We start from the raw sequence: 27639 nt of genomic DNA, 5'->3' as shown, positions 1-27639 counted from the left end.
AAAAAATTAAGAAGAGCAAAAAATGGCAAACGCCTTAAAATGTAAGATTTAAAACATAAAGGGAAACTGGGGACTATTTCTTTATGTACAATTGAAATGGAGCTGTAATTTACCTCAACGTAAAGTACTTATAATTATATTAAGTACCTTTTGATTCAAAGCATTTATTTTTGAATCATACTTGTTTCACATTTTCTTTACCGTGACCCTATAAAGACCTTGAAAGCTTTTCTGTAGGTCTGACCCAGAAATGATGCCAATATCTCTCACTTCTCTCTTTTCAACCCACCAGTTTACTTTTTTGCAGAAGTACTCTTTCTTATTACCACAGCTGTTAATTTTATTCTACCCTTCAAACTTCAGTCATGTGTTGCAGACAAAAAAAAGTAAATGAGTACATTTCAAAGAAAAGCTATCCGTATTTTTCATTCACATGAGTTATCTTCCATACATTTTGACATACTTTTCCTGACCCTTGCTCACACTAAACTCTCCAGAGACCCCATGACATGGAACTGTCCTATCTGCCTCTCTGATTTCTGACATTTCTAGCAGGGATTGAAGTACAAGTAAGCGTTCAAGAAAACAAATAGTTTTCCAGACATGAAAAAAATTGGACTACAGATGACTGAGAGCATCTGTAGAAGAACACACATTTCTTTGTGTGTTTTCAGTGATTTTGCCTCATTGTCATTTAGTGCTATGGCGGTAACTCTAGTTTTCTACTGAGTGGGAATTTGGCTATTAAAAACATTATAAATGAAATGTATTTGAAGAGACATAGCACATAGTTGCAGGGAAGGCATAGGTGGTCACTGAAAAAAATATAGCAAGAGGAAGAAAACATTCAATAAGCCTATTTATGAACATTTTTTAAAGGTCTATGGTTCATGTTCATGCTTAATGATGATTCTGGGCCAAGGCTGAACAAAGTGATGGGCCGAGCATATTGTTACATAAATGTGCACAGTGATCTTACTGATTTCCAGCATCAAACACCTGCCCTCTGCTTCTTACTGAACCACGGCAAGGCTATGGGTGTTTTCACTGAGACATTTTAAATTTCAATACCACTGATGTCTAATCTAAATCTCACCATTCTCCATTGTCCACAGATGAAGAACTCCATAAAAGAAGAGAAGACAGAGAGACCTGTAGGGAGATGTAAGAAACGAACAGACAAAGATTAAAAGACTGCAGGGCTAAAGGAAGCTCATGGAAAAATGTGCAGAGATGCATAAAGGAAGGAGAAAAGTGCAGCAAAGCCACATAGAAAAATGGCCAGAAGGGTCACTCTTAGCCACCACCACACAGAAAAATGAACTAAAATGAAAACTCGCAACTCAGAAGTACAGAATAATAAGCAATCAGAAACATAAATGTAAGCAGTTTTATCTATTCATTATTTTTATTCTACTATTAGAATAAATTCATGACTAAATAAAATTATTCAGCAAAATGTAGCTTGAGGGTAAATTTTCATTTGCTTGCATTTCATACCCACAAAAAATTTGCATTGTCTGCATGTCATTTTTTCTCATTTTCTAAAGATTTAGGGTGTGTCTTCCAGATATATTACAGTTATCCATATTTATCATGGATAAACACAAACATATTTGTAGGGAAGTTCTAGTGTACAAAAACAAAATTGGTTTTAAATAAAATACTAGCAATTAAAAAACTAAGAAGACAAAACATTTTAATAGTAATACATTAAATTTTACACTGATGTTCAATTCTTGTATCTCTTAGGTTGTTTTTAATTTTTTAAAAAAATTTATTATTTTCCTCAGGATTTGGTCTGCACAACACTAAGATAATGCAACATTTTGGTAAACGATTTTTATAATAGTGTTTCTGAGATTCAGATTTACAGCTCAGACAACCAACTACTCACCAAAAGTCTGTTTTCTCTTTCCAAAGTATCAGTTATTTATGAGAAGCAGCTACCAAGACAGACACCACATTTCCCAGCCCCTCTTTTATCTAGGAGGGGAAGGTGACTCATTCTTGCAAACAGAATGTGAGTAGATGTGTCATTAAGAACAAGGTGGTTAAGTGTGTCACCTTGTGACATTCTTTTCCTGAGTGAGCTAGTTGCAAAGGACCTATAGCATGACAAAGCCACATGATGAAAGGAATATGGGTCACAGAATAAACATGTGAAAGCCTACTGGTGGCCGGGGACACCAACAATGGAGTGTTATATAATTTTTAAAAATAAACTTTTGATTGTTTAAAGCCATTGAAATTTTGTGGGTTGTCTGTTGTAACAGCTAGCATTATTCTAACTAATAAAAGAATGAAGGACCTCATTATATCAAGACTTTTTTGTAGCTTTTAGTTAATTAGTCTATACAAGACTTAAAATGGGTCCTCATTAAATTTTATTTTATAGTATATTATGTTTTATAAGAGACAAGTATATGATATAAAATTATTAAAATGATGTCCTAAATTACAATATCAAATACAAACTGATTTTCATCTTTAAAAGCTAGGAGAGAGAAGAATTATTATTCTTACTTCCCCAAAACAGAGGAAAGATAGACCCCATTGTTCGCTATTTTGAAATTTAAAAATCTCTTGCACTTCTGAAAATTGCCACCCATCCAACAAAGTACAATTGCCCCTTGTTTTGCGCAAGGACTCATAATAAGACAAGCAACGTTAAGTAAATATACTCTTATGCTAAAAACAAAGCAACATAAAATAGATATATATACTTTGGCATGGTAAATGGGAATGAGGTTCAAAATTCCCTTAGACGGTAAACACATGTCTTAGAAGGAACTGACAACACTTACACTATACACACACAAACCAGGTCCCATCACATTTCTGCTGCACAATAAGAAATGAAACAAGTAAACATGGAGACATTCAATCCCACCAAACGAACTACTGCTTCTACCACCCAAAATTGCCTCCAACATTTCTGACCAACAAAGGCAAGTGCAACTAATATTGATCATTTCACTTTGATATCTGGTGGTCAACTAAACAACTGGCTTTCAAGTAGGGTGCTCTGGGAATTACAATATAAGATAAGCAATGGGTTTATAGACTATCCTGTTCTCACTCATTTCAACCAGATGAGTCCTCTCTTACTAGTTTTATGTATTGACATTCTATCAAAGAAAGAGGTGTTCCAGTAGTTGAGGTAGGTTTTAAAATCACTGTTCTAGATGCTCCAAGTCATGTCTTTACATCACTTTGTGGACCCAACACTGGCTTCCTATAGTTTAAAATATATAGGAATTGGGCCTGGCAAGGTGGCTCACACCCAGCACTTTGGGAGGCCGAGGCGGGTGGATCACCTGAGGTCAGGAGTTCGTGACTAGCTTGGCCAACACGGTGAAACCCCATCTCTACTAAAAATAGAAAAATTAGCCAGGCATGGTGGCAGGAACCTGTAATCCCAGCTACTTGGGAAGCTGAGGCAGGAGAATCGCTTGAACCTGGGAGGCGGAGGTTGCAGTGAGCCAAGATTATGCCACTGCACGCCAGCCTGGGCAAAAAGAGTAAGACTTCATCTTAAATAAATAAATAAAATACAGATGAATTGGTTTTATAAAATGCCTAAATATGAATAATTATATAGGTATGTATGTACATATTTGATCCTAAAATTGAAAATAATTTTTCACTGCAATAAATCTCTATTCATACTCTTAGGGTAATTAAGGGAAAAATAATTTTAGCAAATGAAGCTAATGTTAGTAGGAAAAGTATAAAGTTGATAGGGAAGCCTATAGAAATGGCCTGGCTTTAGTTAAAGTGGTAAATCCACATGCCAAGGCCACAGAGGACATGACATAGCAGCTGAATGGAGCAGAGAGGAAGGTGGGAAAGAGAAAAAAACAGAGTTGATGGGCTAAGCACCCTGCCAGTTCAGAGAGATAATATGTCACTGTCAAGAAAGTGATGATGAAGACTCCTGGTTGGAACAGTTGACAGCTTCCTGAAAAGGTCACAAAGGCTGTCAGAATGGCAGAACCTCCTGTAAGCCCTCCCTCTCCTCTCCTCAGGCTGTCCATTTGTAAAGATTCATATTCCCCGCAGAAATGGAAATGTTGTGATCTTTTATCTTTCAGCTCAAAAGTTAAAACTTTTGAAAAATAAGCTTTTGTGCATTCATTTTATATTTACTAATGCCTTTTCTTAGACTACAAAGATTCATGTCCCTCTCTTTAGGAACATTTTTCTCAAGTCAAGTGCCACTATCTAATGGCTTCAGGGACTCTCTGCCCAAGGGAAACAAAAGTGGTTCATACAATTGTCCATCTCCTAATTTCTCTTTGCTTCCATCATTTCCCTCAGCCTTATACTCTAAATTTCTACAACCAAGAAAAATGTCTTTATATATCATCCCAAATGTAAATTGTCTTTTGGTGACACCTTTTCTCTGGAGTTCTGTCTCTGATATTTGTATTCACTTGATTTCACAGAATTATGGAAAAGTCTGGGTCTAGTCATGTCTCCATCACTAGCAGAAACACGGATCACCAAATCTCTCTGGACTTACACTTCCCCATGAGTTGACAAGGGTGTTGAATTAATGAAATCTAAAGTTCGTTTTCTTGAAAGTTCATTATTTAATAATCTTAGCACATAAAGCTAATCCCTAAAGATTGTTTAATAGAATTCTTTGAAAACTCAGTTAAGCCCACTTGCTCATGTAACAGAGCATCCTAAGGAAGTTTCTGCATTTGTTTCGCTCTGTCATTCACAGGAGAGAATAGGATGCCAACTTTACAATCTCTTCTCCTGTCTTCTGAAGATGTGATTCTGTCCTCAAGCAGCAGTACAGCACATCAAAGTACCTTCCATCATTATAACTTCAAAGTGTCAGCCTGGCTGAAAAATAATGATCATTACAAAAGATCATTTAAAGGATAAGTGATCTGTTCACTCTTCTGCATTCTAAAAAGGCTGTCTGTGGGATCAGGTCAGACCTCTAGAAGGTCACACACATTGACTGTATTATCTCACGTAATGTCTTCATAAGTTACTGTATCTTACAACCTTAGCTTTTATCAAAACCTTATTGCAGGAAATGTTTTTAAAACCATCTGAATTTCAGGAGGAGATTTCCCATTGCATTTATTAACATTCTTTATGTCGAGTTCATTCATTTAATCAATGTTTGTTAAATATCTTCTATATGCTAGACATTATAATAAGCAAAGGGATAAAGGACATCAGCTACACACAAAAATTCATCCTCTCATGGAATCTAAAATTCAAACAGGACAAGACATGGAGGACCTTCTCCCTGGTGTGCTACTCCCCCTTGATCTTCACATGGTTGCCCCATTTTTCTCAGATCAAAGTCTCCCTCCTTAGAGAAACCTTACCTCCTTCTTCTAAGTAGGTCTCCCACCCCGGGACTCTCCATTACCTACTGTTTTTAATATGAATATAAACTAAAACATCTTCTGACTCCTTATAGTCTCTTCAAATATCTTTATTTATGTATTCATACTCACCAATTCCATAAAAATATTAAGACTATTCAATGAGCATTATTAAGGGCCCTTGAAGTGTTTCCTCTAAATCTCTAGTGCAAACATTTTGAGAGGGGCTGTCAGGACTGTTTGTCATCCTCAAGGATAACTCTGCTTTTTATGTGGCTTGTAACCACATGCAGAAAGGGTTTCTGGCTTCTTTGGCCTCTTTTATTGTTGTTTTATTTATTTTTTATTATTTTTATTTTTGGCAAAGACTTAAAGAAGACTTAAAAAAATGGAAGCAGTGAAGAGAAAGGGGAAGATAGGAAGAAAGTTAAGAGGCAGCTTAACAGAGAAAGGAAATGTTTATTCCACCAAATCCTCATGTGAATTCTAAATTATTAAGTCTCTGAGAATACCTGATTTATGAGCAGGATAACACTGCCCCTAGCCAAAATTATTTGTAATAAAAGGCAGGAAATCTCCTGAAGTTCATCTCAGATTTAATATCAAACACAGCAGCCACACGTGAACATTTCTCCATAAAACACGAAAACAGCACGGTGTGATCAGCCAGCAGCCACCAGTGGGGAGTTGGGTACAAACAAACAGGGTGTGAGTGCCATGGAAAGGATCAGGCCTCACTAATCTAGAGAAACCAGCCAATGAAAAATAGCCACAGACTGAAATAATGTCAACACTCGGAAGGGAAAGGAACACAAGGAAGACTCACTTCTAAATATACAACGGCCAGCTCACATTCCTTGTCAAAATACTGAGCTCCCTCCGTGACTACTGAAGTTGAAAGAGCAACACAATTGTGTTTTGTGTATGCATATTTAGAATATACCAAGTGAGGATGAAGCACCATGGGGAAAAAAAGACTTGTTATGAAATAGGCTAACATTGATATTGCCTTTTATAAATTAAATTTAATTTAATTTTTATTATTTTATTTTATTATTGTTTTTTAGACAGAGCCTCACTCTTGTCACCCGGGCGGGTGTGCAATGGCACAATCTCGGCTCACTGCAACAGTCACCTCCTGGGTTCAAGCGATTCTTCTGCCTCAGCCTCCCGAGTAGCTGGGATTACAGGCAACTGCCACCACACTCAGCTAATTTTTGTATTTTTAGTAGAGACAGGGTTTCACCATGTTGGCCAGGCTGGTCTCAAACTCTTGACCTCTGGTGATCCGCCCACCTTGGCCTCCCAAAGTGCTAGGAATACAGGCGTGAGCCACCGTGCCTGGCAATATTGCCATTTTGTAAGAAAAGTAGCAAATCTCTAATGAGAATTTCATTAAAATTTGATTCAAATATTTTTCTACAGATACTTGGTTCAAAAAGAAGAAAGATGTCAAGAATGAAAAAGTATCTTATTATTTCTAGTGTAGACTTCTTAGATAATGTGTTCATTACCATTTTTATAACATATGTAGTGAAGGTTTCTTTCTCAGGATTATATATCCAACTATTTGAATACATATATAATAATTAAATTTATTCATGTTTAATCTAAGGCAATTTCAATAATTATCAGAATCATAAAGAAATATTTTTTGCATGTTTTCATTAATACTTCCATTAATATTTTGGCATTTGCTATGTTGTTAAGAAGTATTCTGAAAAGTAGAAAATCATATTAAAAAGTTGCTGTATTAATAGGATTTAGGGGGTAAAAAGAACAAAAGACAAAAAGAGGAAGATTAATGTCATTGGTAGGTACTTGGGAAGTTACTTTAATTAGTTAACATTTTTTAAATCTGAAAGAAGAAAAATAAGTCAAGTTAATAAACCATAGTACATAGAAAAATAAATTTTTGGACTATAAAAGACTCAGCCATATACATGGACTATATCTTTATATAGAGCAGATTTAATTATGAGAGATAACACTACCAAGATAATTTGAAACACCATGAGCATTAAATTTAAAAGCACTATACAGATTCTCTTCATTCACGTGAACAGCTAAGAGTAAAATCTACCTCTATGCAAATATAAGTTATACTCAATGTCGACTTATTCAGAGAAAAATAATAATAATTGAGGCTACTTTTCCCTTCAGATTAAAAAAGAGTATTAGAAACTTTTAATAAAATTATATAGTAATTGGTTGATATATCTATATAAAGGCAAGAGGAATAGATTGCCTTGAAATACAACTTAGTATATAACATAAAAATATATTAATATAATATAATGACAAGTATCAAGATTTATAATGTAAGTATCATAAACTAAGGAGTAATATGACTCTTTGCTAATACTGGGATATTGAGAAAATTGGGGGAAAGTCAAGAGCCTATATTATATCAGGTTTAAAAAAAAAATCCATTCCAGATAAGGCAAAAAGTGGGCTGTAAATAAGAAACCAGGAAAAACAAACAGAAAATACGGGTGAGATGAAAATGATCTAGGGACGTAAAAATTTGCGGATCATAATAGCAATACAGAAATAAAAAATGATTATTATATCTAACTACAAATTATAGAAACAAAACCGCAAGTTTTGTAAGCTGGGATCATGAAGAAAATTGAGTGATGTGAAAAACTGGGACAAACTTTTTACAAATAATATAATAGATAAAGAATCAATACCCATAATTTACAAAGAATTCTGATGAATCACCAAAGCTGGACGGAGAATGACTTTGACGAGTTGAGGATATCCTGTGTTTCTAAGTGCGCATACATCAGAGGCAGGGAGTGGAGGAGGCAGGGTTAAGCAGGGAGGGAATTCCACCCAGGTATTGCTATAGAAATGGCAACAATAGAGCAGAACTAGCACTATCTTTTAGAGAACAGGAAATACCTGCTCTGCCTAGTCACAGACTTGCATCATAAACTCAATGGTTTGAAAAGCACCTATGTATTCAAACTGAAGCTTTCTCCCTTGCTGCAGTTCAGAGTCCACGTTGTGACTTGGCATAAAGACAAACAATTCCGCAGCTCAGAGAAAGACATCATTGAGTTCAATTTCCAGTGGCTTTCCCCCAACATTTGCCACTTGATCACTTCTCCTTGGCAAGAGGACACTGCACTATGAGGATTAAATAGCTAAACACTTACATACATTTAAAACACATTTAACCTTTTTGCACAAGACCCACAGCAGCTAGAGAATAGTACCTTAAAATCATGACCTCCACTTGCTGTCTATCTCCCTCATTTCTTTTTGTCATTTTCTGGCTGAAAACAAAGTTAATCTTGTTTTCTATTTTAATTTCTCTTTTACTTGCCTCAGGCCAGAATATAGAAAGTGAGAGTTTGTTTGACAATATCAATAACAGAAAAATTAAATATTGCCTCCAAAAATGATATTTAACCTATTTTAAGAGCCAGTGTATCTGTAAAGATGTTAACGACAATAAAAAGCAGCTATTTCCTTATAATATTCTAACATTTCAGCATTTCCCAATCGTAAACTTTCTATTTTAATCTTCTAACCAAATGACCTTCAGTAAATGACCTGAAATGGATTAACTTACTTCAACTAGCCTAGCACCCTCTTTCATTATCTATTTGACTAACAGCTTTAGAAAGTCAAACGCAGGCAAATTTTAATGCTCTTACACATTTTTAAAAGCAGTTTTGTTCTATTCTCAAATGACATAGAGGTCACTTCTAATGATTATATTTCCCCCAGCTAATTTCAAGGCTAAAATCTTGCCATAACCATCTTTCTTAGATTTCTATTCAACAACACCAAACGTTTGGAAAGAGTACTAGAAAAGGATCAGGATTTTAACTTATAAATATAGACAAATTAATCCATCTCTGTGGCTTCTATTTCATTAGCTTCACAATAAAAGGGTTGTGAATTTTGATGATTCCTCCCCTTCTAACTCTAACATCACAGGCTTTGATAATTTATTTTCTCTTTTTTTTTTTTTTTTTTTTTTGAGACGGAGTCTTGCTCTGTCGCCCAGGCTGGAGTGCAGTGGCGCAATCTCGGCTCACTGCAAGCTCCACCTCCCAGGTTCACGCCATTCTCCTGCCTCAGCCTCTCCGAGTAGCTGGGACTACAGGCGCCCGCCACCATGCCCGGCTAATTTTTTGTATTTTTAGTAGAGACGGGGTTTCACCGTGGTCTCGATCTCCTGACCTCATGATCCGCCCGCCTCAGCCTCCCAAAGTGCTGGGATTACAAGCGTGAGCCACCGCGCCCGGCTAATTTATTTTCTCAAGGTCAAATTAATTGTGGTTTTAATTATGACAATGAGTCCAATACACTAAGCCAAGTCAATGTGTGAATAGAAGAAGGTAACCAAGTAGAGAACTATTTGTACACACAAGTAATATGATAATTGAAACAATTTTGAAATTTAGAGATATTACTATAATAAATCCTTTGCTATCTATCTCTTAGAGAATGGCCATGACCATAGAATATCAGGGAGGAAGAAGAAATAGCATCATGAAAAGCCAATAGAAGAGATTCTTCGGAAGAGGTGGGACTTGGGATACCAAGAAAAGCATTGTGCCAGGGGCAGTTTCCCAGGACCTAGAAATGACTTTGCTCATAAAATCATACACTCTATTCTTTAATATCTCATTTTGTGTTATATGGCTATGTATTATAAGCTCTAGTTTTTACATATTATGGCCTATTTTAGTGCAATGCCATCAACTTGATATCATAAACTATTTTTCATATAGTATTGTACAGCTTGATATATAAAACAGTGGCCTTTGTATTTGATCACTGCATTCTCAATAATATGTATCAGTACGGGTTATTGTTTAAGCTTTTGTCACAGAAAGATGTATTTCTTCCACTTCTATAATTTTAAGAGAAAGCACATAAGAAAGGGAAAGAAAGATAATATGGTACAGCACTAAATAGCCAGGAAAACCATGTGACTTAAAAAACTATGAGCCTGTCTCTTTAGAAAACCAATTATAAAAATACTATATGTTCTTGAAAAACAACCTCCAGCATTGGAGATTAGAAATGCTCCAACTCTGAGACTGAGATAATTGTCATTTCCCACGGCTGGGTGTTTCAAGTAAGGGTGTCTTTTCCCTTGTGAGAATGGGTTTTGTCAAAGCCAACAGTCAAGCAGTACAGAAGAAAAGAAACAACTTCCCCATGCCCACAAATCCTGATCTGATAGTCCCTATGGGTGACAAATGAACTAATGACATGATGTTTAATACCAATAAAAAGCAAACCATCTACCATTAAATAAGTATCTACTACGAGCAAAGCATTGTCAGACACAGCCATAAATTATATCTAATTCTCACAAAGATCTTAAGGTAAGCATTAGAATACCCACTTAGTTGGGAAAAGGAATGAATTAATGCAGACTTTTGAAAGTCATGACAAGGATTGCTCCCTCTCTTTCTTTATGTACGCAGCATATTAGAAATATATAAATGCAATCCTAACTAAATTACGGGGAATGTCTAATATTGAAATGTAGCAGACCCATCAGAAAAGATTCCTCTCATGTAATTGCATCTATGGATACTTATGGGCAATCCCATATGTTTATGCTCTTGAGAAAAATAATGAATCACATAATAAAAGACTAATATAAACCTTCTGGACCACAGAGGCTACAGACCATTTTATATCTTCTGTGGGCATATATAGTAAAAGTAGTAAATAGGATTAGGGATTCATCATTATACCACATTAATGGTGCCCTTAACAAGCATTTTTAAAATCTATATTTTTCCTGGTACACTCCATGTATCACGAGACACTCTACTTAAGGTGATCCCTTAAGTAGAATTCAATTCTATAGGTTGCATATAATCCTAGATCTTCAGATCTAATAACTAAGTTTCCATTTTGAAGGGGTGCCAATTTGGACTCATTTCCTCCATTTACCCATTCAAACTTCTTAACATTTTCTGAGACAACTGAGGAAACTTTGGTCCTGCCTAATGTCCTAACCATCATGGGATCTGGAAAATGGCCATAGCATCCCTTTCTCTTGATTCATGTTCTTGACACTTTTTCTTAAGTGTCCCTAAGACAGATATTCTGTTTACATTTCCACCCTTCAGCCATGCCCCCATAGTGATGTACACTCCTTGTCAAACTAGGTACTCGTGTGTCATCGACAAGAATCATAGAACATGCTAGAGTTGAAGGGAGACTCAGAATTTGCTACTCTACCATTTCTTTTTTGCAGCCAATAACCCAGAGGCTCAGAGAGGACAAAAGATGTAGCTAAGGACATAAAATCAAATATTTACAAAAGAGCTAAAACTGTAGCCACCTGACTCCAAGTGCAGAGCCACCTTCACAACACAACACCAGTGTGATGCTCACTGTGTCTGGAAGTGCCAGTTGTCCCCAGGCTGACTCATATCTTGCACTGGCATTGCTATTTTACTCTCTTCCTTATACCTGCCCTTCACTTAGAATACGAAATGAGTAAAATCAAATCCTTAATACACCTTATTTAAAATATTTAGAAACTCTGATCTAAGATTTCTATTTGACCTTACCATACTTATAAGAAAAAGGAAAATCTAACTAAGGATTTCCTTTACTTTACAAGTACGTGACACCTTCTTCTCTCCCCACCCCAGTAAAATAGGCCTGTGGTGTAAGGTGTGCTTCCCTACATTTGTTCCCATATATTCAGTAATCTAAAAAGATAACGATAATATTTTAGAACTAGAAACACATTTAGGCAATAGTGTGTCATTTTTTCAACCTGAATCCCATAAATTGTGGCTAAACAATAATCCTTTTTATCTCTATTTTGAGAATTCCAATGCCTAACCAAATTCTCATTTCAATGCTTTTGAAATATAAATTTAATTTTAAAATGAACTATATTCCCGTTTAATTAAATCCCATTTGTTCTTCCATTGTCAGGGAAAATAAATGATAGTATCTTTTTCATTAAAAAAAGATAGCTCTATATTTTTGCATAGTATGTAAACACTATGCTGATACATCCTTTTTCTCTAAGCAGTTTAATCCATATCTTTGGACTTGGACAGTGTGGAGATTATGGTGCTGTTTGCCGTAATTTCTGCCACATTATTTATCATATTGTCTGACTTTAGCAATGATGCAGGTGTATGAGGCAATTAACAGAGTTACTTGCTTTTATTAAAAATAAACATGCGAAATAAAACTAAAACATATATTCATGGACTATAACTTTTTAAAAACTGCATATGTGTCACAAGAGGAAAATCCACTAAAATTGTCATAAAGTTAATTGTCTCCAAGCACTGCTTCCCATACATTCAAAACTTGCAACAGTTTTCCCACACTCCATCCCACCACTGGCTACTGGATAAGATGCAAAATTCTTATAGTAGAGGCTAAGAGTTGCTGTATCCCCTTATCCACATCATAACTACTATCTTGATTTTGACTCCTCTTCACAATCCTTTCCTTTAGTCAAAACAGTCTACATACTATTCCCTAAAACCAAGAATTCTTCTATGGCTGATATATGCTCACCCGCTGCCTGAGACATCTTCACTTCTCTGTTCTACTCTTCTAGGTTCTACTCTTCCCCCAACTTTCTCTTCCGTAGCAAAATTACTTCCTTAGTCATTTAACCACCTTGTACCCTCATGGATCAGCTTTGTTTTATTTCCCAAAAACCAGCTGTTGTGTTAGAAAGAGTATGAATATTCCTAGAACCAGGCAAACGTGGATTGCAATTCTGGTCTTCTCATTGGCTAACTATATGGACATGAGAAGTGACTTCACTACTCTGAACTTCAGCTTTCTACACCGCAGAATGAAGATAATATACATCATGTTATTAAAAGTAATCTGAGGTGCTACTTTTACACTGCAATCAATCTACTTGTCAGAAAGCAGATACTGTTTGTGTTTTTAATAATGGGCTTATATTTTTAAATTAAGCAAAAATTCATAAAAATTATCTGGGAATGAACTTGTATTTGTATTCTTCTGTTTTGTATCAACAGAATAGCTCCTTTTCTAGAAAAAGTAAAAACAAAATATTAAAATACATGATGCCAGCCACTCAGATCAAGATCTTGTTTGTCAGATTTCGTAAAGGAGTTTCTTGGTAAGATAGTAGACCTAAAAATAGGTGACTTCAGTAGAAACACAAACAGTCCATCCATTATATCAGCACAACCAGCCAACAGTGACAATGACAATAGGGGTGTGAGCATGCAAATATTTGGTTAACAAGAAAAAAAAAATCTGCCAGGAAGTCATTCTGATTACGATGTGTGAGCATATTGTCACCTGAGGGAGGTTAGTAGACTATAAAATAAATAGTGATTCTCATCATCTTCTGAACCTTTTAACTACTAATAATTGGGCACTTTGCTGATGATGCAGAACAACTTTTCAAGCTGATTAATAGGTCATGTATGTGAAAAGGCACTCCCCGTTCATAAAACAATTATGCTAATCCTCTAATTTTTCAAAGATTATAAAATATTCTAATCTTTGAAGAATATAGGTTTTGGTTACAGATGGTGTTTGTATATTACTTGTAGAGCTCATTAACATTTTTGAATTTCACATATTTTATCCTCACAACCCCATGAGAACTATAATATAGGGATTATCATCTTCCATTTAAAACTGGTAAACAAAGATTCGGAAGCAATTTAGAGGTCTGTCCAAGGTCAAACAGCTAGTTAAAAAGAGACAGGATTAGAATTTTGATTTCCTGAACCAGTGCTATTTTCAAAGACTCAGCAAGTAGATGTTTTTATAGTTCATAGAAGTAAAGAAAATATGTTTTTCACTGGAAAGTCTCAACTTCATTTGGTTCATTTTAGATGTTTACATTGGTAATACAGTTTTAGCTTGTGCCTATCCAAATTCAAAAGTTGCTCATTTTCCTGAGATCAATAATCTAAGTCAGTGTTTGAATGTGACTAGAATAAAGTTATCAAAATGATTTCAGTGCATGGTGTGTGTAAATATAATAACCTAAATGCATCTTGTCTCTACCCTTAGTGAACTACATGTGACATTATTCTATTTCGGTGAGAATCTTAAACAACATTGCATCTGCATGAATGCCCAGACAGCAGCAAGCCTTGGACTAGATTTTAGTTGTCTAAGAAGTTTTTCACCAAGTATGACACAGACTGTGAGTTTTACTTGTGAACCTCATTTTGGTCACAGTCACCTAACTTTCAAACCCAGACGTAAAGAAAAGAACAAAGGTAACCTATGTGCATAAATAAGAATATGGATGAGGGGGGCTATGTAAGTGTGGACTCAAAAACTGGAGACAATATAATGGCTGACTTAATGCTTCTGATTATAGAAGGTATTTCTTTTCAGATAACAGGATTCTAACTCTGGAATCTCTGATGTATTTTATTTAACTCTCATTTTGGTTGTATCTATTGCAGTCAAAATATTTGACCCATCATTTATGCCAGCTAACCAAAAATTTATCTAGGCTTGAAATAGTCATAGCAATTAGCAGGTTGCTAATCAGCATAAGGAAGTAAAAAAGGCTGATAGCCCAGTTCAAGGAAGTTATATTAATAGTTTCTCAATTTATCATACATGAATTATTGCTGTGTAAAGGTATTACAGAGAAGATCTCTGCATCTGGTTAAAAAGGATTAGATGGTCTTCAAGGTCCCATGTAATTTTGAAATTCTGTGATTCTATCATTCTACTCATCATACCACTTGTATTCTCTCTCTCTCTCTTTCTCTCTCTCTCTCTCTCCCTCCCTCCCTCTCTCTCAGGTAAGGGAACAAAAACATAGGATAAAATTAAACCATCCACTGTTGTTGCTCCTAAAACAAGAGTTTATTGTTCTAGCCTCAAAATATAAAACTCAATTAGATTAAAATTAGAACTTTCAAACAACTATTATGAAAGAAAGTAAAGCATTGACCTTCAAATTTTGCCTCATAGTGGAATTGGAATCCTTACAATTAAGTAAAGAAAGAAAAGCTAAATGGCTTCCACAAAGCACTTGAAGGATTAATATCTGTCTTCTTTGATTACCCCACGATAAAATATTATAATATAATCCTATAATTTCTGCACCACTTATTTGACACTTCAGCCTTATATGAACAAACTGTCTTTGGGCAAAATGTATTTTTTATGCATATGTGATGCTGAGAAATGCAAGAATTTTGATCCCAAGCTACATCAACCACATGTCCTATTAGTGAGAAATTTTTAGAGTGAACAAAAGCAAGGAAGAGCAATTTGGTGACCTTGTTCTTTGAACATAGAATCATCTCTTCTCTGTGACATCTGGCCAAATACTGATCTTTTGTCTGCCTCAGTGGCTCAACTAGCACAATTCTATTTCAACTGTGAAACATATTTAAAAATGGATTCACCAAGCTTTATGTATATTTTCTAAAGAAAAGCAACAAAAAACCCCAGAAGGATTCTAATTTAGGTATCAATTATTTCAACAATTGAAGAAAAGCAGTGTCACATTTTAAGATAATTCTAATGATGTTGTATTGTCATTAGTAAAGAGATGCCTGATTTTGCCACAGGGAATATCTTTATAAACTTGTAAATAAATTAACACATATCTTAAAAACATACAACTTGAGTATTTGTAATAGGAACTTTGGAAAATTCTTTAAAATAATATTTAATGTTGTCTAAGAATGTAGATAACATTGACTTGTAATAAAAAGATTACAAAATACAATATTGCTGTAATCTGCACATACACAGTTATGATATTATATGTTATTTTCTAGCAACTATTAAGTTAGAAAACTAAATGCATATGAAGAGGAATATTTGTCTCTCATGGAAAGATGCATTCTTGGCTGAGTGTGCTGGCTCACGCCTGTAATCCCTGCACTTTGGATGGCTGAGGCAGGTGGATCACTTGAGGTCAGGAGTTCAAGAACAGCCTGATCAACATGGTGAAACCCCATTTCTACTAAAAATACAAAAATTAGCTGGGCATAGTGGCACATGCCTATAATTCCAGCTACTTGGGAGGCTGAGGCATGAGAATCGCTTGAACCTGGGAGGCGGAGGTTGCAGTGAGCCAAGATCACGTCACTGCACTCCAGCCTGGGCAGCAGAGTGAGACTCTGTCTCAAAAAATAAAAAGAGAAAGAAAGCAAGCTGCATTCCTAAGTTGTCAAAATGCAAGATAAAAGGCTTCAATTAACCTTTAGTCTTCAGTCATGTAACTTTGCTACAACACATTTGGGCAAGATATTTTGCATATTTTGTTTTCTTATGTTTTTTACTCAGGTAACAGTTATAAAACTGCCCTACAAGCAATAGGCCTTATAAAACAGTATTGTAAAGAATTACACAGTCAATAAGGAATTATTACAGATACACTAAGAATTTAAGACTGCAGCATCTGAACTGAATGCAAATAACATGATTGTGGACCATTTGTAGACCAATCTGGTTGATCACACTGCCTTAAAGGTCTTTGGGCATTTTTCCCAAAGCAAGTTTCACTTCTTCGAAGTTTTCATTGGTACAAGGTGTGATGACTTTGAGGCATCAATTAATATAAATTGGAAGTAGGCAAAGTATTAATTAAACATGAAACTCTGATTATTTAAACCTTCTATTAAAGTTGATTATTCAGAGCGTGTTGATAATCTGTTTTTCAAAAATGACTGATGACATCAAGGTTTACTGACTTCCTCTAAGTCTACTGTTTCCAGCTCTTCAAAACAGAAGGAATAAATGAAGTGAGAAGAACACTGGAACAAGGCTAATAGACAAACTGGCTAATCTCAGACCCCCAAGGTCAAAGAAAAGCAATTCATTTCTTGGCTTTCATCAACACAAGACATGATTTATCAATCTAAGAGCAGGATTACAAACATTATACATCTCAATGATATGTTCTTTGCACTGTGTAACTTTTTGAACAATGACAGATTGCATAGTCACCGCAAAAGTCACGTCATAAGGCAAAATTCATTACACTTGCACAAACACTATGATTTTTTAAAACGAATGTACACAGTAGCAACTATTATTACTATATATGCCATTTTGCGGGGGAAAGGCTTTTAACTTCATGGTCCAAACTTTGGACATTCACGTCCCTCAAAATACAATCCATACTGTAATATATTAATTTGTGGAGTCAGCCATCATGTTATAGATAATTGGTAAATGCAATATTCTTATGTTATTATAAAAGTTCAATAGCAATTGTTGTATTTGAAAGATTGCTACTTCCATAAATTCAAAGCTATTCTTGGAGAAGAAAACATTGTAAGAAAGATCATGGGAAAATTTCTTAACATTATAAATGTAATCACACAAACAGGAATTTTGCCCACCTTTGTCTCTCATTTGATACAACACTTAAGGAACTGTCCTATACCACATACTTATAATAGCAGCTCAAACAAATTTACAAGAAAAAAACAAACAACCCCATCAAAAGGTGGGCAAAGGACATGAACAGACACTTCTCAAAAGAAGACATGTATGCAGCCAAAAAACACATGAAGAAATGCTCATCATCACTGGCCATCAGAGAAACGCAAATCAAAACCACAGTGAGATACCATCTCACACCAGTTAGAATGGCCATCATTAAAAAAACAGGAAACAACAGGTGCTGGAGAGGATGTGGAGAAATAGGAACACTTTTACACTGTTGGTGGGACTGTAAACTAGTTCAACCATTGTGGAAGTCAGTGTGGCGATTCCTCAGGGATCTAGAACTAGAAATACCATTTGACCCAGCCATCCCATTACTGGGTATATACCCAAAGGACTGTAAATCATGCTGCTATAAAGACACATGCACACGTATGTTTATTGCGGCACTCTTCACAATAGCAAAGAGTTGGAACCAACCCAAATGTCCAACAACGATAGACTGGATTAAGAAAATGTGGCACATATACACCATGGAATACTATGCAGCCATAAAAAATGATGAGTTCGTGTCCTTTGTAGGGACATGAATGAAACTGGAAAACATCATTCTCAGTAAACTATCGCAAGGACAAAAAACCAAACACCGCATGTTCTCACTCATAGGTGGGAATTGAACAATGAGAACCCATGGACACAGGAAGGGGAACATCACACTCCAGGGACGGTTGTGGGGTGGGGGGAGGGGGGAGGGACAGCATTAGGACATATACCTAATGCTAAATGACGAGTTAATGGGTGCAGGAAATCAACATGGCACATGGATACATATGTAACAAACCTGCACATTGTGCACATGTACCCTAAAACCTAAAGTATAATTGAAAAAAAAAAAAAGTTATCTCGTGGAGTAATGGTAGGTCATTTGAAAGATTTCCCAAAATGAAATTACACCTAAAGTGTAGTCAATTGAGATCATGGAAACTTACTCTGCATTCTATATATTTTAATACACATTGGTATTTTCACTAATCTAAATTAATTATCATCTATTAGGTCACAAATTTAGGAAAATTTTATTGTCTAGGTGGAGGAAGACTGTAAAAGGTGTTGTATCTTCAGCAGATGATTCATTTCACCAGCTGCCAGGAAGTTGCATGTTGCAGCACACCTGGACACATGCATCCATGACTGATTGGGAAACACATTTATCTTGGCACATCACAAAGGAGATGGAATCATAATTATTCTCCCTTGTAACTAAAGGTATTTTGGAACTGTATCTACCTAAAAAATAATGCAAATTACACATCTGGGCTAAGTCCACGTAATTTTACCATCTGTGCTTGATATTCACCCATAAATGTTTCTGGAAGCATTCTCTGGGTTTAAAGCAACTTCAGTAAAGTTTCAAGATACAAAAATCAATGTACAAAAATCAGTAGCATATCTATACACCGATAACATTCAAGCTGAGGGCCAAATCAAGAATGCAATCCCATTTACAACAGCCACACAAACAACAACAAAAAATACCTAGAAATACATCTAACCAAGGAAGTGAAAGATCTTTGCAAGGAGAACTATTAAACATTGTTGAAAGAAAATGTAGATGAGACAAACAAATGAAAAAATATTTCATGCTTGTGGATTAAAAGACTCAATCTCATTAAAATGGCAGTACTGCCCAAAGCAATATACAGGCTCAATGCTATTCCTATCAAACTACCAACATCATTGTTCACATAATTAGATAAAACTATTCTAAAACTCATATGAAACCAAAAAAGAGCCTAAATAGGCAAAGCAACCCCAAACAAAAAGAACAAAGCCAGAGGCATGACATTACTTGACTTCAAACCATACTATAGGGTTACAGTAACCCAAACAGAATGATACAGGTACAAAAACAGACAAATAGACTAATGGAACAGGTTAAAGAACCCAGAAATAAAGTCGCACATGTACAACCATCTGATCTTCAACAAAGTCAACAACAATAAGCAACAGGGAAAGGATTCCCTATTCAATAAATGGTATACTTTGATAACCAGCCAGCCTTATGCAGAAGGATGAAACTGAACCCCTATCTTTGATCATATACAAAACTTAACTCAAGATGAATTAAATATTTCAATGTAAGACCTCAAACTCTAAAAACCCAAGAAGAAAACCTAGGAAGTACCACTGTGGACATTGGCCTTGGGAAAGAATTTATGACTAAGTTCTCAGAAGCAATTGCAACAAAAACAAAAATTGAGAAGTGGGACCTAATTAAACTAAAGAGCTTCTGCACAGGAAAAGAAACTATCAACAGAGTAAACAGACAACCTACAAAATTAAAGAAATTACTCACAAGCTATGCATCTGACAAAAGTTTAATATCCAAAATCTATAAAGAACTTAAACAATTCAACAAGCAAAAACCAAGTAATCCTATTAAAAAGTGGATGAAAGACATGAAGAGACACTTCTCAAAAGACATACAAATGGCCAGCAAACATATGAAAAAACGTTCAACATCACTAATCATCAGAAAAATGCAAACCAAAACTACAATGAAATAGCATCTCACATCAGTCAGAAGGGCTATTATTAGAAAGTCAAAAAATAACAGATGCTGGCAAGGCTGTGGAGAAAAGGGAATGCTTATACACTGTTGGTGGGAATGTAAATTAATTCAGCCTCTGTGGAAAGAAGTTGGGAGATTTTTCAAAGAACTTATAGCAGAACTACTTTTTGACTCAGCAATTCCATTATTGGGTATATATCCAAAGGAAAATAAGTAATTCTATGAAAAAGACACATGCACTCATAAGTTTATTGCAGCACTATTCACAATAGCAAAGACATGGAATCAACTTAAGTGCCCATCAAAAGTGGGTTGGATAAAGAAAATGTGGTACATATACATGTACTATGCAGCCATAAAAAAGAATGATATCATGTCCTTCACAGCAACATGGATGCAGCTGGTGGCCATTATCCTATGCAAATTAACAGAGAAACAGAAAACCAAATACTGCATGTTCTCACTTATAATTGGGAGGTAAACATTGGGTACTCATGAACACATAGATGGGAACAATAAATATTGGGGACTACTAGAGCAAGGAGGGCAAGGGGGGGGCAAAATCTGAAAAACTGCCTACTGGGTACTATGCCCCATACCCAATAGTAACAGGATAATTCATACCCCAAACCTCAGCATCATGCAATATATCCATATAACAAATAAAAAAAACCTTTATTTTAAATTTAAGGGCTACACATGTACCCCCTGAATCTAAAATTCACTGTTGGTGGGAAAGTAAATTAGTACAGACAATATGGAGGATCTCAAACCACTGAAAATAGAACTTCCATACGATCCAGCAATCCTGCTGCTGGGTATATATCCAGAAGAAAGGAAATCGGTATACTGAAGAGATATCTGCATTCTCATGTTTATTGCAGCACTATTCAAAATAGCCAAAATATGGAATCAATCTAAGAGTCCATCCATGGATAAATGGATACAGAAAATGTCATATATATATATATATATATATATATATATATATATGCACCACATTTATATGTATATACGCATATGGTATATATACACCACATTTTTATATATATATATAATATACCACATATATATACACACACATATACACACACACACACTAGAATACTATTCAACCAATAAAAGAATGAAATCCTCAGTTATTTGAAGCAACATAGATTAACCTGCAGGACATTATATTAAGCGAAGTAAGCCATGCACAGAAACACAAATATTGTATTTTTTCACTCATGTGTGAGCTAAAAAAAAGTTGACGCTATGGAGGTAGAGAGTAAAATGGTGGTTACCTAAGTTATAAAGTATAAGGAGAAAGTAAGGAAGATAAATTGGTTATTGAAAACAAAAATCCAGTTAGATAAAATATGTTCTAATGTTCAGTGGCATAGTAAAGTGACTGTAGTTATCAAAAACACAGTATATTTTAAATTAGCTAAAAGAGAAAATTTGGAATATTCTCAACACAAAAAACTGATACGTTTGAGGTGATGAATACCCAATTATCCTGATTTGATCATTACACATCGCATGCATGCATCAAGATAGCACAGATATCACATAAAGATATTTTATGGATCAAGAATGCATAATAGAGATAAAAATGCATATGAGGTTTGACAGTAGAAGTTTAGAGAGTAAGCTTCAAAATGGGAAATTTTTACATTTCTTTCAAAAGCTCTGAAGAAAAATAATTGCTTGGAATATTGAATTCTAGAAAACACTATTTTGTGAATAACATTTACCTTGCTCTAATAAAGTATATAACAATAATAGTAGTAATGACAACCAAACAATTATGTAGAAATTAAAAAGTGACAGTCACTAATCTAAGCACTTTATGCATATTAATTCATCAATACAACCCAGTGAAGTATGTGCTATTATTATTTCCATTTTTGAGATAAGGGAATTTCTTTGCAACAGAAAAAAAAACAAACACTGAATCAATACATCACCATCACCGTTCCTTAGTATCTGTGTGCACTAAATGATGGACATTATCAGTGGTGTGCAACTAAGGCCCTTCAATTAAAGAAGAGATGGAGACAATCCTTAAATGGAACACAGTTTAGTGGAATACATCAGAAAATTGGGTTGAGGTAATAATTGCATAAGTAGCTTAAAGATATGCTTAATATACACAGTAGTATTATTGTATATGTATCAAACAAAAATCACGCTTAAACTGTTAAATAATATTAAAGATAATATGAATTATATCTACACCACTGACATATCATATAATAAATGTTATGTTATAGGTCTTGTATGCAACTCTACAATTTGTCTTTTGCTTATAAAAATATTCTCTTATGTTAAATTCTAATAATTGATGTCTTTAAAATGTCTTTAGACTTAACAGACATAGTTATGAACCATAGTAATTTATTTCCCATAATAGAAATTCAATATATATTTTATATTATATCCAGTAAGAACTGTCTTTTCTCTATGCTGCTGCTTACATACAAGTTATTCTCAAAAACTAAAAAGGCAGGCCAACCTATTTATCTCTGTAATCAATGGGTTTACAGTCATAAGGTAGCTTGTCATTTCCAAGTAATGCTTAGAAAGAACTAGCTCTTGGTAAATATGTGCTCTCGACCTACAATTCCAGTTATAAATATGAATATAATGGCATAAATTGGTCATATTTCTTAATAAAATAGCCTTTCACATGTTTAAATTACATATTGATTTGCATAGCAGTTGAATCAGATACCAATTGCTGACTTGTGTGTTCTAAACTCTGACATTCCTGATACTTGGCCAGATCTAATCAGTTTACCATTTCCCAAGATGCCAGGTGCCAGAATTTCTTAGTCTATCTTAGTGTGAATTGTCAACCCTTAGGCATATTCTTTGATGTCCAGGCTATTTCATACTGATGCACCTTTGTACTTGTTCTTTTTCCTAGAAATCGGTGTGTGTTTCTCTTCTCTCCCTCTCTCTCTCTCTCTCCCCCCCATACCCCTCTTCTCTCTCATTTATATTTACTTAAGGAGCACCTACTCATCATTTGAGACACTATTATAAATAACATCTCCCTAGATACACTTAAGTATTTCCTTCTTTCCTTTTTGCCAAACTGGATAAATCATCTCTTTTGGTACCAATCACACTGTTACATTTATTTGTTTACACATTTGACTCATTGACTAGTCAATAAAATACTTCAAGACAAGTCTTATGCATCATGAAAGCTGTTCCCAGCACAATGATTGGAACATCGCAGATGTTCAATAAAGTAAAATGAATTAAATAACTTTATAATTTAGTCTACACTTTATACTATACTATAGTTTCTAAATTTTCCCTCTTTTGCCCATGAATTATTTTTTCCTGTAGAAAATCCAATGTTTATGAAAAAATTATAAGAATAATTCATTTTTCTCTAAGTTAGTTCATTTTGAAAATATTACATAAATCACCATCAAATCATCTACTTACCAAGTTGTTACCTAGAAAGAAAGAGTAAAACTTATCCAGCTCCCCAAATTTATAAGTTCCTATAACATTCTGCAGGTATTTCTAGGCTTTTGTAACTAATCATCCATTAATTACATTACTCACTTTAATTCAATAGTTATGAAAAAAGATTACATGAATTGTTAGAAATAATCAACTTTTTTAGTTCAAGCTATTCTGTGGGTATTAAGTTATATGTATGTGTTTATATAGGATCATCTACCTAAAATATAACTTTATTATTTCCTATTTTCAGGTTAAAAGACAACTTAGTATTGAATGTAGACTACACAATTAAGCTATTTGTATATAATTATAAATATAATTATGTATATAATTTATGATAAAGTCAAATAAATCTTATCTGTCTAAGAGAATTACAGTGATGATGATGATGATGATGTTAAGGTTGACTAGCCCACACTGAATTCCTTCTTCAAGTCTGCTTTTTAAACTATGTAATCTTAAATTTTATTCTTTATAAAAATTTCAGGGTACATCTGGCTACTTACTTTTCAGGGTTTTCTACTTCTTCAGTAACAAAGTTGAGGTAAAACCTAAAAATAGATAAATAAATTATAAACTATTAATATAATTTACCATTACCCAATGTCTCAAATTTTAAATATTTAACATTGAACCCAGAATTATGAAAACTATAACACTACTTATAGTAAGATGAAAATATCTAACAACTAAATATTCCCATAAATCATTTTTCTATTAAGCCATATTTGTGGAGCTTTTATCATGTGTCAGAGACATGCAAGTGGTAAGCCCATAGTCTCAAGGAACCCATAGTTCATAGAATGTCCCACAGAATAGTGTGATACAGTGCAGGTCCAATACTTGAGCAAGCACGTGGGAGCCAGAGGGCAGGTCTAGCCCAACCTGGTAGGTCAAAGGAGGTTTTCTAGAGGAGGCATCACCCAACCTGAACCTTTAAGAATTGCTTTACCTTACCCTGGTGAGGTGGTGTGAGGTCATTCCAGACTGAGAATAGTATACAAGCACAAAAGTGTGGCAGAGGGGTTAGGCACAGGAAAATGAGCACCTGTTTAGTATTCTGCAGTACAAGTGTGACAGAGGGATTACTATAGAAAGAGCCAAACATACGAAGGCAAAGACTTTTCTACCTTTTCCTTTCATATGCTTAGAAAATTTTTGTGAAATAAAAAAAATCATATATTCAATATAATCTTGTTATCTTATTATTATTAAAAGTAACCTTTTACATAGGTATGCAGGAGCACAGATTCATAGGTACAAATTCTCTGAAATCTAAAATCAAGTGGCTGGAATATAAGTCCATCAGCTCTTAATATACTTTAAGTATCTCACCAGCTAAAACAAAGATGAAGAAACCTGTCTTGCTCCATCTTTATAAAACCATCTAAATTCACAAGTAGTCAGTTGATGTTCAAGGTTAAAGTGTCTACAATTTTAAGGACTGTTTTAAGTAGAAACAATTGAGGAGCTGACAGAACAGTAGCAGTAACGGTGATCTAAAAAGTCAGCAGCCAAAGATTTTTCTAATGACTAGAAAATAAGTTTCTATAAATAGAGATTGTAGTTACACCATGAAAGCAAGCAACAATCAGTACTTATATCTGGAATATGCACTCCAAGAGGGGTTTGATGTGTTTGCTATAAGCCTGAGGCAATGGGAAGTAGGCAAAGAAAAAAGAAACACATGCGCAGCAAAAAACAAACACCACCACCAATGAAAAATCACACACCCCAAGAAATATTTTTAGGCTTCTCATGTCAAAAATAGCCAGTTCCTTCCTAACAGTTGTTTTAGAAAGTAGTCTTTTCCCACAATGGTAAAGCAAGAAAGAAAATATTTATGAAAAATAGAACACAATTTCAAATATTTGCCATAGCTCCAGGGAGTAGAGAAAAGGAAGGGGCTTTGGAGCAGGATGGTGGGTGGGAAGGAGAAAGCTTCTTGTTTTAGTCCAAACATTCACACATCCTGTGGGAAATCCACCTTTACTTTCTAGTCTCCAGGAATGAGTCCATGATATTCTCTTTGGTTTACAACACTTCAAGGACTCTAGAGAATGCTCATAAGATCTATTGTTCCAGCTTTTCCATGATTGTGCATAAAAGGTACTGCAATGCTAGCAATGCATTCCAATACCCAACTATGTGAATTATTTTCAAAAGAAGCTTATTCTTTAGATTAGATTTGACACAATAGTACAAAATAATCCCAGCAAGTGCTTTAGAAAGACTAAATCCATTGAGGATAGGATTTAAAAGGAAGAGAAAAAGACACTGAAAACGATTTTCTATCACACAATTGAAAAAAAAAAAAGAAAACCCTACCAAGCAATGTTTAGCTTTGGATTAGGATATGGGACTGAGTTCCCCAGGGCCACAAGGGGGACTGGCAGATGTATTTCTCTGAATGCAGACACTGGCAATGTTATTAACACTGTTCTGACCCAACTGTGTGACCTGACTGGGTTAATGATTTCTTTTCCCCTACTCAAGTTTCTGTGAAGTAGCTTTATCATTCTAGAAAGGTTCTGCATTCCTCAGAGACAAAAACCTCCTCTATTCATATCCCCACCCCGGGCTTGGTGGTATCTTTTTCCTTGCTAGCAGAGCAAGGTCTCCAGGACAACAATGGTCTTGCTGCTTTTACTTACAGGCTAACAGGCTGGGCGGTAAACTCTGATGACAATAGCTATTTTGCTTCTGACTTACTCATTTTCAATGCCCTTTTATTAGGGGGGCATCAAACATTGTCATAGCAGCAGCACAGGGAGCAGAGAATCATCTACACTTCCCCCACTGATAATTCTACAAACCAGTCTTGTAATTTTATCTTGAAAGCGAGAGAAAGGTCAGAAAGGCAAGATCACATTTGGCAAGTGAATAAATGCCCCTCTCTTTGGAATTCTTTGCCTCCATCTTGTTTCATTTACATCCAGATAATAACTTTTCCTCTATAACCCCACACCAAAAGACTGTATTTTTTCTAAACACAGCTTCCTTTTTCTAAGACTGATGACCATAGATTAACAGCCAGATTATTTCTGCGTCTTCACAAAGCAGCATTCAGGTAGCACAACAACCTGTTATAGAAACAGTTACTTATCTGTCCCCTACATAAGCCACTTGTATCAGATAATATTCCATTTTAAATCCTGGACTTATTTTCCAATACTGTGATTGAACCCTCAAGGATATAAAGAAATCAATGGTTTTTGGTCTTTCAAATAGGGAGTAGACATGAGGATTATATGGGTAAACGTATTAAAAGAGGTTAATGTAAACCCCTTTTACCTTGTAATCAGAGTAACATTTTGGGGTCAGCATCAATAAAGTTAAATATTAATACAATAATTCAAAATGAAAAGGGTCTTCATCCATGGAGAAAGTCATCAGCCCTCAAAAGCCTACATAAGCGGAGAAATTTTGCTCTACATAAAGCAAGTGACCTGAATTTTTAGTTCTGGCTATTAGAAAAGTGAGGAGGGTAAAAGAATATTTTAAGATTGCATGGGAACAGACTATGGTACTCGCAGGCAAAAGAAATTTCATTCAACAGAATTAATCAAATCTCCCTTGTGACTATCTTCACATTCCACACTCATGATTGCGTATTGCCCGGCTCCCAACACTTGGCTGTAGCTGAAAGCTTTCTCTACCTCCCCGCTTTGCTCTGGTGTCTCCCGGTGACCCTCACAGTAGCTTGGCTTCAGCCCCAGGGCACAGAGCTCTGATCCAGGCTGAATAGCCATAGAACAGTTGATTCTGCTTTAACCCTGTGATCACACTCAGTTCTTTTGATGTCTAGCACCACATTGTGCTTCGGACAAAAGCAAAAAG

At 35.1% G+C, this 27639-nt stretch overlaps 1 protein-coding gene across 2 annotated transcripts in view; it reads right to left on the bottom strand.

Annotated features, from left to right (window-relative positions):
• SLC7A11 (solute carrier family 7 member 11) overlaps nt 1-27639 on the bottom strand; it is a 77679-nt gene that overhangs the window by 18906 nt on the left and 31134 nt on the right. For both annotated transcript variants that reach the window (XM_030815699.1, XM_003264668.3), the window contains one exon: nt 24306-24350. In XM_030815699.1, coding sequence (XP_030671559.1) covers nt 24306-24350 — 45 coding nt within the window. The remainder of the gene's footprint in view (nt 1-24305; nt 24351-27639) is intronic.

The sequence above is a fragment of the Nomascus leucogenys genome, chromosome 7b (assembly GCF_006542625.1).
Source record: "Nomascus leucogenys isolate Asia chromosome 7b, Asia_NLE_v1, whole genome shotgun sequence".
Lineage (NCBI taxonomy): Eukaryota > Metazoa > Chordata > Mammalia > Primates > Hylobatidae > Nomascus > Nomascus leucogenys.
This window is presented reverse-complemented; position numbering and strand designations above follow the sequence as displayed.